We start from the raw sequence: 15,074 nt of genomic DNA on the forward strand, positions 1-15,074 counted from the left end.
AGTATCGTTTCCCTGTAATCTGTGGTTAAGGTGGATCTGTAAATCCACTCAAATTTACCCTTTGCAAATTTAGCACAATCCTTAGAAGGTTGCAAAACCAATTTATCATACTTGAGAGTTGAAAGCATGGTAATCTTCATTTCATTTCATTTGATATCTTCAAACATGATGCGGGTGCATTTCAGTAGAGGTCACTAGCACAGCCCAGAAACTGCATTTGGGAAATTCAATTATATATGGATTGGCACTTCACTAACCCAGTGCCTTTGCCAACTAGCTGTGGAACAATAGAGTAGACATTTTTACAGATCTGTTCGGGCTTGTGTGGAGAATAACTTGTACATGATGATTAAATAAAACAGATATCTGTTGATGCGTTGTAATGATAAGCATCTGGTTTAGTACATTTACTCTCTGGTGTTGTATTCTATCTTAAGCTACTCAAAGTTAATCTTTTTTTTCAATAACGGAAAAGATTTTCAACTTCAAAGTTGAGGACAGCAAAAGTAAACAGATTTGTTTTATATCAAATTGTTGTTCGGTAAGGTTTGTCAAATACTAAAGCAGCTCTAATTTGATGTATGCTGAGTTAGTAGGGCTCAGTTAAGGTGCTGGTAGGGGCACTGCAGTCAACCTTAGTGGAATATTCACAGGAGAGCTAACTACTAATAGCTGCCTGGGTTGGCAATATACATGTATAAATGTCAGGTGACATTTCAATTGGCGATGGTTGTAATGCTCACAAAACCCTGGTACAATAGCCTGTTGACACTGAATGTGGGAATGAATTTTTGGAAGGTAATTTTACTTCAGCAAGGAACCAGTAACTTTGGGAGTGTTTAGAAGGGGAACAGCAAAAACTAATGTGATGGGAAATTGCTATCTGGCCACCCAGTTTCCCACATTGGGACATATTCAAAGTTTCTGGGTGACTTGCCCTCTCTTTCTCAGTTGCTTTTAACAAAGGTTGAAGAGCAGGAATTCTATTTGCATGATCCACCTCTACAAACAAAAGTAACAGAGTTTGGTGAAGAGAATTGACACTGCCCAAACACTGCTTCCAAATTTCATGCTAGAAATTACAGAGATTACTCTACAAGTTAATCTGAAAAAGCTTAAAATTGTGCCTAACATTATAGGAGCTCAATCAGCTTTTTAAATGTTGGTCGATCCAAGAAATGTTAAAATTATGCTGATCCTGAAGCTTAGTTAGACTGCATGCAATAAGCATGGGCTTGGTTCAGGTTTATTTGGTGTTTGTATGTATTGATAAATTTGTGCTAGAAGAGCAATTCTAGTCTGTCTGTTTTAATGCCTTTCTGTTCACAATAAAATATCATTTTAATTACTTTTGAACCAAGTTCTTCTAAATACAATAGGAATAATCTTTGATCTGAGTCAGGAAACATCAATCCATTCACAGAGATTTTCAGCTCCTGAAAGAGTTAGTTGCTTGGTGTGTGAGAGAAAATTTTCAAATACAATTCTGAGTGTTTATTTGGTTCACTAATTGTACCTGATTGAGCTATTCAACCATTACAGTGCTGCTGAGCCAAGAAGGATATGATGGAATCAGCCAAAACCCTGATGGCAAACCAGTGGTCTGTGGTGGAAATTTCACATGCACAGTGCTGAGTAGGAACTTGATGTAATATACTCTTGTTGAAATAGTCTGCAGAGATTCATTGTCCATATTCATTTGAAGCATTGCCACTTGGTAATGTGAAAAATGACTCCTCAGTCCATCATACTCCAGTGTGAATCAGTCCCTTCAGTTTCCAAGTGACTTCTGTAGGACCTGTTGCACAACGTCCCAAATGGGAAATATTGCTGGTAAGCCAAAGCTGTGGGAATTTCAGTTCTTTTCCGGGTGTACCACGCATAGCAGGGTTACAAAAAAAAATCACTCTTTACTGTGATTAACCTGTTTGCCAGGAGAATAATTGTGTTGGTATTTCATTGATGTGGTTTACTGTGATAAAGCTTAAAAGAGTTTCAAAGGCATAAAATACCACCTGCTTCACCACACAGGAAAGCAGAAGTCATTTGATAATGTATACAAGTGTAGAACATTTATTAGTATCAGATTATCAGACAATAGGATAAGACTGTGAATGAGTTTGCTAGTGTGTTGCACAATGCAAATCTGATATACTCAATTATGCTGTAATCTCCTCGTACATCAATTTGCAATGCAAACTTAAATTATAGCCACTTACACTAGAGACCTCTGGTATACCCACTAACAGAGGGAGGATCTCACAGAAACTGACAAAATTCTAATAGGACTAGACAGGATAAACATAGGAAGAATGTTCCCAATGCCTGGGGAGTCCAGAACCTCGGGTCACAGTCTAAGGATAAGGGGTAAGCCATTGAGATGAGAAACTATTTCAACTACAGTGGTGAGCCTGTGGAAGTCTCTGCCACAGAAAGCAGATAAAGTTCTTAAGGGTAAGGGGAGAAGGCAGGACCAAGGAACTGAGTTAATGTTGCAAACGTTTCGTCCCCTTTCTAGGTGACATCCGCAGTGCTTGGGAGCCCAAGCAGGCTCCCAAGCACTGAGGATATCACCTAGAAAGGGGACGAAACGTTTGCAACAAAAACTCCCAGCTCGGCGAACAGAACCACAACAACGAGCACCCGAGCTATAAAACTTCTCCCAAACTTTGAACTGAGTTAATGATCAGTGATGATCAGATTGAATGGCAGAACAAGCTTGAAGGGTTGAATGGTCTGCTGCTTCTATATTCTATGTTCACACTTACTATCACTACAAACTCTGAGCTACCTGTTAACATCACAAAACTTTGATGTACTCACTTAATGTATATCTAATCACCTTGGGAACTGTCACAATTATGAAACATTGTGTAGACTTAAGAGTAATCCTGTATGCCACTTTTGCAGATCAGTACACATTGGTCGTGCACTTTAGAAAATTAATCAGATGGAAAATTTAGGATTTGTGCATGCAGTTTCATGGTGTATCCTTCAGTTTGACAAGGACCTGTGCCAAGAGCAAGTGGAAAATTTAGCCTTCAATGAGTATTCAAATATTTTACACAGAAAATTGTGTTTTTCTACAGGCTAGACATTTGTTTCTTTGTTTCCTCTCCAATTCTCTTGGCTCATCTTTGGGCTGAGGCTCAGTGGTGTAGGATCTGACCCACCATCTGACATATGGCTTAAGTTTTGGTCTTCAGTAGGTTGGACTACAGTTGCCAACTCTCCAGAATTGTCCTGCAGTTTTCAGCAATTAAAAATTGAATTGCTTTGAGCAACACGAGAGATAAATATCGGAGCCATTGAAAAGCTATATTCTTGTACTTTACTCTGGACATTTGCTCATTAATGATAAAAGTGTTGAAGATGATAAGGAAAGGTTGCTTGACTATAGATTATGCTTGACTATGAAGAGTTGGGCAGTCAGTGTTGGATATGTTGCTCCAGATTGATGGACATGATGCGTCATCAGTGGTGAGTGAATGGAGCCAGACAGTTAAGGAGAGGTGATGGCCTAGTGGTATTATCACTAGATTATTAATTCAGAGATCTAGCTGATATTCAAAGAGCCCAGGTTTAAATCCTGGCAAGGCTGATGGTGGAATTTGAATTCGATAAAAATTTGGAATTAAGAGCCTAATGATAACCATGGATCCATTGCCGATTGTCTGAAAAAATAACTCATCTGGTTCACTAGTCTCCTTTTTAGAGAAGAAAACTGCCATCCTTACCCAGTCTGTCATATATGTGACTCCAGACCTGCAGCAATGTGGTTGACTTTTAATTGCCCTCTGAGCAATTAGGGATGAGCAATAAATGCTGGCCTGGTTGGTAATCTTCTCATCCCATGAATGAAGAAAAATTATGTATTCTCCAGCTCGTATTCTCCTTGGACCAGAGAAGATGCAGAGGTGGTCTTATTGAGGTATTCATTTTGATAGGATAAAGAAGAATATTCTATTTCCATCAGTTGGTATGTCAGTAACTAAGGGTCACAATTTCAAGACTGTGAGCAGGAGAGCTAGGAGTAAAATGAGGGGAAATGTCTTGACTCAAAGTTCTGAGGATTTGGAATGAGCTGCCTGGAAGAGTGATGGAGGCAGGTTCCATGCGAGGTTTCAGAAAAAGAGAACTGCATATATGCTTGAAAGTGATGAATTTAGAGGACTACAGAAAGTAGGGTTGGGGAATGGGACTAGCTAGGTAGCACTATCAGGAGCTAGTACAAACATGATGGTTCGAATGACCTCCTCCTGTACTCTAAATTTCTATGTATAACTAGGGTTGGCAAATGAAGCCTAAATAGTAAGTAAAGGTTGAGTACTCATTCTGGGGGTTGAAACAAATGCTGCTTCAGAGTTGCAGGAATGATAATCGCAAGTAGGCATTGTGCCTGAATTTTGTGATGCTTTTCACATTACCCTTAAATTAGGTATTTCTTCAGAGCAGAGACTTGGGATAATATATGAAAAAAATCCAATTTATAAGGGTCAGCAGTAAAAGGAAAAGCTGCTTTTTTTAAAAAAAAACTTGAGCATATTTTAAAAATTGAATTAGAGGTAAGCACTTCAAAGTGAATTTTAGTACAGTGACAGCCTTATGAATGTGGCTTTGACTCTCCCCAAATTTTCTTAGACTCTGGCTCATTGCAAGCATGGCTGTCACTTTAAAAACTCTGAACAGGTTCAGTCAGTTTTTTGTAATGTGAACATCAAGCTCCGTTGCTAAAGTGAATTGTTTAATTTGATCTGCTTCTGTTACACATTTAAGGTGATTGTAGTCAAGAGAGAAAGGGATGGGGCATGGATGCTGGAAATCTGAAGTAAGTTAGAAATTGCTGAAATCTGAAAGTGAAAAGACAGGCCAATGTTTTGGTTCTTCCCTAATTTTTTGCTGGCCAATTTCAACCTGATCTCATTTTTGGAAGAGCATTTTCATCTTTTATAAATGTTCTTTCAACATTGCTTTTAAGATTTTCTATTTGCGATTTCAGCAGTTGGGGGCTAAAGGAAGCCTGTTAAGTTTTTTGTTTCCACCTATACTGGAAAGACAACACATATTTTAATTGAATATTTTAAGTGTAAGCTACTTAACATCAAAATAGTGAGAGGCTGAAAACTACAAATATTTACCGAAGCCCTCAGTGTACCCACTTAAATTGAAAATCGAATATCCATTTTTAGCACTAGAAACCCCTGATATCTACATTTGTAGTGCAAACCTAGTCTGTTCACCTATACTGCAAATCAAGAATCTGTCCTTTCATATTATATTGCAAATGTTTGCGATGTGCACTTAGCAATAACATTGCCAGGCAATTAATTTATATTGAATAATGAAGTCCTCCTTGTTTTGATATGTTCCAAAAAATGTGAACATCTGCCTCGACATTGCAGAATAATTCCAGGCTATCTAATAAAAGAATAACATAGTCCATATTGCAGAATTGTGAAATTTGTGTAGTTTCACAGAGACCCTTGTTACAAAAGCCCAGCTTATGTGCCATGCATTGACTGCCAAATAAAATTTGGCAGCATGATAATATATTTGCTACAGAATAAAGTGTTGTGATTCAGTACCTTCAAACTCTAAATGTCAGGGTACAATTATGGTGCACTTTCAACTAATATTTCACCTTTCATTCCTTTTAAATAATTTCTTGTGTTCTCTGGCATTTAAATTGGTTTCACTTGCTCTTTAATGAGTAGTTGAGGAGACAGCAGGAGAAATCAGTTTCATTGTGGTTTGGTCTGATTTGTTTGATCAGAGCATCTGCTTTCAGTACAACCCAATTCGAGATTCCAGGAATACAACTGGAAGAGCTTTAGCTTGGTAATGAAAAGATGGGTTATAAAACCAAATCCAACTGATATTCTACCCACAGTAGCAAGAAGTGCTTTGCTATTCATCAGTCTGAGGTTGAGGATTTTAATCAACAGCATGGAACAGGGAACATGAACATAATGCTTTAATATTTTAATCTCCTGGGAAGATAAGTTTACTATTTCAGAATACATTGCAAGTAAAATTTAAATAAAATATGTAATCTTAAACTGGTGATAGTTGATCTAGATTCCTGTTTAAAAATGTTTGTAAATTTGGAAAGGATTTTTGTTTTGTTCTTGAAATGAGTAAGTGTCAACTATTTGACATGATCATCCATTTATATACTCTGTCTTGAACCCTCCTTTAGAGCACCAAAGGGAGAATGCAGCAGGTGATGGGAGCAGTCAATGTGCAGACAATGCCCATCATGATGTGTTGAAAAAGCATCTAACACTTATGGAGCAGACTCAGCAGGTAACATCATAGACAACAGCTGAATCTATCTCAATAAAAGCTATTCGGAACATAAAAAGAGCATGCTCTACCCATTTAGCCTGTCCCAACCAATTGCACAAAGGGATATATGATCTTTTAAAAATGTATTTGTTCAGGTGGACACAAAGCTAGTGGTTCTGTAGGTCACTGTGATTGTAATAGAAAAGTTGTTACCAACACACTTTCTCAACAGCACAAATATGAAACCAAGATTGAGTTTTAAATTATTATACATTCCTGAGGATACCATTTTAAAAAAAAGAACTTCCACAGTTCTGATATGACTAAATTAGATTCCCTACAGTGTGGAAACAGGCCTTTCAGCCCAACAAGTCCACCCTGACCCTTCAAAGAGATACCCATCCAGACCAATTTCCCTCTGACTTAACACTATGGGCAATGTAGAATGGCCAATTCACCTGACCTGCACAAGGAAACCCACCCAGACACAGGGAGAATGTGCAAACTACACACAAAGTTACCCAAGGCTAGAATCGAACCTGGTGCTGTGAGGTAGTAGTGCTAACCACTGAGCCACTGTTCTATTTTGACTCAAATGTAAGACTGAGTTTGAACAGGATACGATGGAAGAGCCTCTAGTAGGGATAATTGTGGCTTTTAAGAAGCAGGTTCCACAATACCGTGACACCAAAGTACACAAAGAGAAGAAAGCATTAACAAATGTTGCAAGTTTCTGTTTAAAAATAATAAAAAATGCTGGTCAGTCATTAACTATACATCAGAAAAGATTAACTATTTTAACTGTGTGTCCCCTTCATCAGAACTGAATAGGAAAAATGGAGAGAGAATTAGCAAATACACTGGTCCACAGAGGAAGTTAATGGGAAATTGGGAAACAACATGAAGCAGCAGTGAGAAAGTTTAACCTGGTTCCCCAGTTCATTTGAGGGCCTTGCAGGTCTCCTGGTGAAGTTATGGTCGAAGATTAGTGGACCTCTATGATTCCTGAAGAAGGGCTTATGCCCAAAACGTCGATTCTCCTGCTGTTTGGATGCTGCCTGACCTGCTGCGCTTTTCCAGCAACACATTTTTCAGCTCTGATTTCCAGCATCTGCAGTCCTCACTTTCCCTCTGTGGACTATTGCCCAGTTTAATCATAAAGGAGGTGTTGGGTGAGTGAGCAACAAGGGAACCTGAACTTACACAAATATAATTTAAAATTCAACATTGAATAGTTTCTGGTGGGAAGTTAATTTATTCAGAAAGGAAAATACATCACCACAGGGTGGCACTGTAAACAGCAAGGTCATTGATTACAGTACATGAAGGAAGCCAGAACAAAGGATGATGAATCAAGTTCCATCATCACCTTATTCAGGATTTTACTGCTTTGAAATAAATCATACTTTTTAAAGGAATATTCAAACATTTTATTTTTTCCCTTTTAATTTAAGAACACTGCATTTTAGCAGCTTTTTAAAAGAATAGCGACTGACTCAGTGATTTTGACAGTGTGGCACCAATTGTTTTTGAAAATATATTTTCTCTTTTACTCCTTTATATCCCTTCCCACTACCTTTCCTGAAGAAAGTGAGTCCTCATTGCAACTGGCATATGTTGTCAGGATGTTTAACTGTGAACCCAATGTTGTTGTCATATAATATTTGAAATGTGTACAGTAATTTCAGAAGGGGTCACTGGATAATGATCAGGAACATAGTTAATTTTACTTTCTGTAACTAAGGGGTGATGAAGCATCATCACAATTCATACTGTGATCAGTGAATTAAAGGGCAAAGAGACATCGAGGTGAAACTGGTGATTAAAGTGGGACAGAAAGTATGTGAAATACAGACCAACTCTTAAAGGGACCTTACCAGAATTACCTACTGGAATCTATTTATCTTATTTTTATTTGTGACTAACATGTTATGAAATAGTTTTTTTTTACCTTTACAGAAAGCTTTGTCTGATTCTAGACTTAAAGGATTTGATGGAAAAACAGATAATAGCATGCTGTCTCACATTACATTGGCCAACACTACAGATAGTCTCGACCAACTCCAGAAGATGAAACTCGAAATGCACAGATTAATAGAGCAGAAAAAACTGGTTGAAGATGAACTAAATGAACTGAAGGCACAGATTGAAGTATCTGGATACACCTCAGTGCTTGAGATGAGGTAATGAACACATTGCTTCTTGTATTTATTGAATTTTGGGGTTCTCGTTTTACAGTCAAGCCTAGTTTCTATAATATTTCTATAGCTTGGAGAATTTTGAGTGGCTAAGCACAGGTTAAGCTGGTTTTCAAGCTAAATTGATGCTGTTGTACAAAGGTATAGGATCAGTTTCTGCCCTTTCTTTTTTATCATTTACTTGCTACCTCTTGGTAATATTATTCACAGACTTGATAACAGCTGCCACATGCAAAATATTGCTATTTGGACCAACATTGCACTACTTCTCTTCATTCTCCAATACTTCGTTGTAAGACTACTTGTTCAACATCAAATTAGATTAGGATGAAATTTCTCAAATTCAATGTTGGAAAGACCAAAATCATCATCTTTGACCTCCTTCCTGTCTCCATCCACAAACTCACTACTCATACCAAAGATTTTCTCTTCCCTTTGGACAGTATACAATGGTGAAAGACTGCTCACAACCTTGCTATCTTGTTTGACCCTGAACTGAGTTTCCAACCAAATATCCTGAACATTATGACAACTTACTCAAACCTTACCCATCTCTTCCTCCACCTTAGTCAACTTGCTACTGAATCTGCAATTATTCCTTTTGTCACCCTTGGAGCTGAATAATCTAAATGAACCTATTTGTTTCAGTGGTCCAAGTTCTAATAGATTGAGTTCAGTCTGGTTATTAACTGACCTTTCTTTCTATAAATGTTGGACATGTTGATTTTTTTTTCCTTTACTTGAGATTTTGAATTTTAACACTAGTAAAGAAATACGTAACTTGGAAAATGAGTCTAGGTTCCAACGTTTACTTTCCTAATATGCGCCTTTAACCCAAAAGCAAATTTATAGACTCATTATTATGGTGGACAACTCATGTGCATCCAGCAGTGTGACCGACAGAAGGGGAGTTGCGTTTCCTGTTTCCTTTCATATAAAAGCACCAATTATTCCCCAGACAATGATCATATCCCTTTCTCTTACAATTATCTGAGAATGAAGCAGACTGTACATAACCTTGCATTTTACTTGAGTCCAAAGTGATTTCCTATCCATGACTTGTGCCATCATCAAAGTTGCCTTCTTTACCGTGGGATCTTGAAAACTTTAAAATGAACATATTTTTAGACCATAAGGCAACGTAGGTCAGCCAGCACAGCGATAACAGCTGAACAAAATTTGGTGTGCAGTTGGTCACAGGTAGCAAAGTTTTAGATGAGTGTAAGTTTATGGAGGATACAAGGAGGAGTCTGGCCAAGAAAGATTTGGCATAGTCACCAAGAGCCAACAAAAGCATATATGGGGTTTATAGCAACTGAAGCAGGGTTAGAGAGGCAATGCATGAAGGTGGAAGAATTATTAATGTTGGATAGTATATAAGATTGGAAGCCCTATTGATGGTCAAATCGTGCACAGGTTGTCAGACAGTGGCTAGGGATAGGAATACAGTTGATAGCAAGGGAATAGAGAATAGAACTATGACTGTAAATAATATGATGAAACTGTCAGTAAAGGTATTCAACTATTGCATTTGATTTTCATTGCAGCCTTGGGGATAAATATCTACACAGCAGTTGATTCCATTGAAATTAATTGCTTAAAAACCCTGCAAAATTGTATGTGTCCTGCAGGCAGAGTTAGATTAAGCATATGATAGCCATGGGTTTCCAACCACTGGAGAGGCCAACTCAGAGACCTCTTTGTATGTCCAGGATTATTTTCATGTGTGGTTTCAAGCCTGAATTCCCCAGAATACAACTTGCCCCACTTCTATTCAAAACTGAATCAGTAAGATGACAGAAATTGATAAGGCATTGAAAACTAACAACCCCAACATTGCTGCTTAACGTCATCACAAAATGTTTCCCAAAGTTTCTGTCTATTAGTTACTTATATGTCAACTTTGAGTTTTTGTTGCTACTGTATGAAGATTAACTCTTATTCATTCATTCACAGGCCACTGGTCAGGCTAGCATTTATTGTGCATCCCTAATTATCAAGAGGGCAGTTAAGAGCAAATCATATTGCTTTGGGTCTGGATTCACATATAGACCAGACCAGGCAAGGGTGGCAGTCATCTTCCCTAAAGGAGATTAGTGAACAAGGTTTTTATGACAATCAAAAATGGTTTTGCTGTTGGATGCCAGTTCCAAACCCACGATGTGCAACTCTACAGGAACAAATCCCTAATGATCATGATGTCTTTCCTTAAATATGCAGATCCTTTCCCAATGGTAGTTTAATGTTTGCCCTGACACAGGAAGTAGTTTTAGCTTTCCTGACAGGCTGAAGCTAGTGAGAGCAGGATCAACAGGAGAAACAAAGTCCTCCTGGTAAGTTTAATTCTTATGGGGATCAGGACACATGGGATTGCTCTATTAAGTCTCAGAAAGGGATAACCAGATCACTCTTGCCTCAAATTCCCTGTCAACCTTTGCTGACTGATTTAGAATCCCCAAATGAGCTTAGGCGGCAGACTGCCAGCATCAATAACTACACAGCTACTTAGCACCAATCTCTTGCCCATTTTAGTCAGGGAAATGGCCAACTAAGAGAAGAGATTAAATTAAAAGGCAAAGGAGAATTTTAAAATAGCAGCTAATGGGAATCTGATTTAATACAAATTAATCTTATTATAATATAGAAGTAACTCTTAACTGTTTATTGTTCCCACATAGGACCATATACTTCACTTCTGAGTGTGACCATGTTAATTGATCAACTGGCTAATCACTTGAATAAACACAACTATTATCAGTAAATAAGGTGGTGGTATGGGGGAGGGATTTGATCGCTCTGTATCATTCTCTCAGACAATGGGCCATCTAATCAAATTAAGTAAACTAGATCTGCAGTTGTCCAAAAGTAGAAAATGCTGAACAGGTCACACAGCATTTGTGAACAGAGAAACAAGGCTAACATTTCAAGTAAGCCATAGTTCTACAATAAGATTTGTAAAATTTTGGAGCTGTTGTATTTCTTAATCACTCATTATCTGATTTCAACAAATAATTATTGAACAGGAAGTAGGAAAACAGTTTGTGGTGAATGAAACCGTGGTGAAGCAGGTTTGTCTTAATAAATGTTTTGAATGTGTGACCTGTCAATTATCTGCAATATCAGAATTTGACCATTGAAATATGCTACAGTATTTTGATATCCTTAGCCCTATATTATTCCTATCTGGATTGTACAGTGTATGTGTCTATTGGATTTCTAATATATATTCACCACTGATAATATTATGCATTTAAATTTGAATTATCTCTTTGACAGAAATGCATTACTTAATCTGAATTCAGAGAATGCTAAGCAGAAAGAAAGTGTGAGAGAGGACCGATCACTGCAGGTATGTTGGAAGGAAGGAAAGGAAAATCTGAATTCGTTGGACCAGAATGAGGAGGTCAGAAATTTAACAGTGAAGCTCCAAAACTCGGAGACTATCATCAGTCTTTTGAAAGAACAGCTGGAACTTAACTCTTCCCAGACTGGAGAAGGACATTTTAATCCTGAGCTCATTGTAAATATGGCAAAAGAAATTGAGCGACTGAAATCACAGCTTAATTTATCCCAGACGCAACATTCAAGGATCGGGGCATGTATTCGTGACAGAGGGACTAAGAGAGCCAGACCTTACTCATTGGATCTTGGAACTCTGTTGTCACAAAGCAACAATGAAACCCCAAGTGTGAATGCTGTTGCTCAGCAGGTTAGTTTGAATATACTAACTGTAATTTCACAGAAAATGAGCACTATTCAATGATAACATAACTTGCACCTCAGCTTTATTTTTAAATTAATTTGCTGAATTATATTTCTGGGAACCATTACCTGTTTTGATTACGTGATGTTTCCAGATGCAATGATGCTGAGAATAACACTTGAAAAGTTTGAGCCTGCTCTTATTGTCCAGATTTCTATAATTTGTCTGGAGCAGCCCTGTGATTTAGTAAAACTATGGAGACACAAACAAAAGATTGGTGAGAAACATAGTTGAATAACTTCAAATTCTGGCTAGGATTATTTTCAAAGTCTGTCCAGTGAAAACCATAAAGCACTTAAGAAACTAAACTGAATATCATTTAATCCAGCTCGACAACAACGTTTCTTTGTATGATATACACACTAATATCAAAGCTTGTAAACTTTTTAAAAATATTTTATCTACTTAAAATTTCCTTAATGTTTCTTTCACTGCTCTCCTTAAGGTGCTCATTCTTATTGGTCTATAAGGGAAAATACAATGAAATTATCCTTTCCCCCAAATGAATTTCTACTTGAGTGCATAAATTGTAGACAGGGATATACTGTAATCTGAATGTGATCTGTAGTTTTGTGAGTACAGACCACCTATGGTGCCTAATTCTTTTTAATGTTTGAGCCTCAACCCTAGATGAAAGGCTATGTAAGCATGTTTATGACAGTGGTGAACTACCCTTTTTCATCTGTTTTCAATCTGTCCACAACATTTTGATGTAGTGAACCACACTATTCTCCTCTATTGCCTCTCCATAATTATCCAGCTCTATGGGATTGTTCCTTCCAGATTATATTATTATCCATCAATTCATCGTCAGAGGAAGGTATGATTCTTTACATATTATACATATAAAACAAAGGCAGAAAATACTTCAACAATAAGGACACTTGTGTGGCATCGGTGGGACTGCCTTCACTCAGGTCATGCTTAAAAGACTTGAACGATCTGCGGACTAAGTATATTCAGGAATATATTTTGCCATTTCTGTGCTGCCAGATCCAGGAGCTATTTTCTCCTCCATCTCTAGTATCTTTTGTACTTCACACTGATGTGTTCAATACTGCATGTCAGACAACCTCCAAAGATTTTGGAGAAAATTGTCTGACTGCCAAGGCTCCATTCTCATCCACTCCCCTCGTTAAAACAAGCACTGCACTTTACAGTTTGATGATACTACTTCAGACAGTTTCAGGATGAAAAATAAAATCAGACAGGGCCATGTCCTAGCTCTCACTGTTGTTCAGTATTTTCTTTGCCTTGCTCCAATCCTTCTTGTCTCTCAGATATAAGAAGAGTTTGCTCACATAGTAGATCAGGTAGCTAGCTCTATTGTCTATCCAGACTGAAAATGAAAACAGAAATTTGTCACACCTTTTTAAGAGAACCCCTCTGCACTGCTGCTTTATTTGCTGTCACAAGCACCGTTGGACTATCTCTCCCATGTCTGTGTTCTCCCTAACTTTAAGCATCAAGAAACCTGTTGTTATGGGATAGAAGTCACTTTTTAAGTTTATTCGTTGGACATGAGTGTTGCTAGCTAGGCTATCGTTTATTGCCCGTTCCTAGATGACCTTGAGAAGGTGGTGGTTTGCTGCCTCATTGAACTACTGCAGACCATTTGGTGTAATACTGTTAAGCAGGGAGTCCAGGAGTTTGACCCAGTAACAATGAAGGAGTAATGATATATTTCCAGGTGAGGATGTGAGCAAGCTTGGACCAGAACTTCCAGATGGTGGTGTTCCCATGTATCTTCTGTTCTTGCCCTTCAAGATAGGTGTGGTCATTCTTCCAAACTACCTAAGGACTCTTCATGAATTTCAGCAGCAGTGCATCTTGTAGATGGTACATACTGCCATGACTGATCATTAGTGATGAAGGGAGTGAATGGTACCACATACATAAAAGAAATCAAGCAGGCTTCTTTATCCTGGTCAGTATCAAGTTTCTAGATTGCTGTTGGAGCTGCATTCATCCAAAAATGTTGATCATTCTGAATAACACACATTATTCTACTACAGACAGTCTGTCTTGATACAATAACTTGTTACCTGCTTGAGGAAAACAGCAATCATCATTGGCCAACCCCAAAAATATACATGTTAACATCAGACTAACTGGAAGGACCAAGGTACTGCTTTATGGGGCCTCTGTTATCACCACCTTGTGTGACTGTGAAATATGGATGACTTAAAGTTATCAAGAAAGAAAGCTCAACAACATGCGCCTTTACAATCTGTAACATATTCAGACATCTTATGGTTAGTGAATGTCAGATGAAGTGGTCCTATCAAACATAAATCTCCCAAATAACTTGGCAGTCATCAAGGAGAGGCAACTTCGCTGGCTCAGGAATGTTTGCAGAAAGGAAGACAGACAGGTACCTAAGGATGGCAAGTTAGCCAGCCTCCAATAACTGGTATGATGCCCAAGGTTCTGCTTCCACAGACTTAGCGTTACCCATCTATGCATCGGTGTCCTTTCTTACTCAAAGTTCTTTTCACCCATCACCTCTGTGCTCAGTGAACTACGTTGGCTCCCAGATAAGCAATTCTTGATTTTTAATTCTTGTCTTTGTATTTTAAATCCCTCAGTGGCCTTGTCTGTCCCTCTCTCTACAATCTCCTCCAGCCCTGGAACCCTCAAATATTTTTACTTCTCTAATTCTAACCTCCTTTAGCATCCCTAATTGTAATTGTTCCATCACTGATGGCTATGTCTTCAAATACCTCATTATTTCAGTGTCTCCTGACACTTCTTAATCTCTCCTGTCTCACTTTCACCCTTCTATACATTCTTTAAGATATGTTTCTTGGCCAGGTTTTTGGTTG

General features: G+C 38.0%; 1 protein-coding gene across 11 annotated transcripts in view; it reads left to right on the plus strand.

Annotated features, from left to right (window-relative positions):
- The window catches only part of pde4dip (phosphodiesterase 4D interacting protein), a 465,593-nt gene that overhangs the window by 354,476 nt on the left and 96,043 nt on the right, over positions 1–15,074 (plus strand). For all 11 annotated transcript variants that reach the window (XM_060830337.1, XM_060830338.1, XM_060830339.1 and 8 more), the window contains 3 exons: positions 6,200–6,306; positions 8,248–8,471; positions 11,763–12,195. In XM_060830337.1, coding sequence (XP_060686320.1) covers positions 6,200–6,306; positions 8,248–8,471; positions 11,763–12,195 — 764 coding nt within the window. The remainder of the gene's footprint in view (positions 1–6,199; positions 6,307–8,247; positions 8,472–11,762; positions 12,196–15,074) is intronic.

The sequence above is a fragment of the Hemiscyllium ocellatum genome, chromosome 9, assembly GCF_020745735.1.
Source record: "Hemiscyllium ocellatum isolate sHemOce1 chromosome 9, sHemOce1.pat.X.cur, whole genome shotgun sequence".
In the NCBI taxonomy this organism is placed as follows: domain Eukaryota; kingdom Metazoa; phylum Chordata; class Chondrichthyes; order Orectolobiformes; family Hemiscylliidae; genus Hemiscyllium; species Hemiscyllium ocellatum.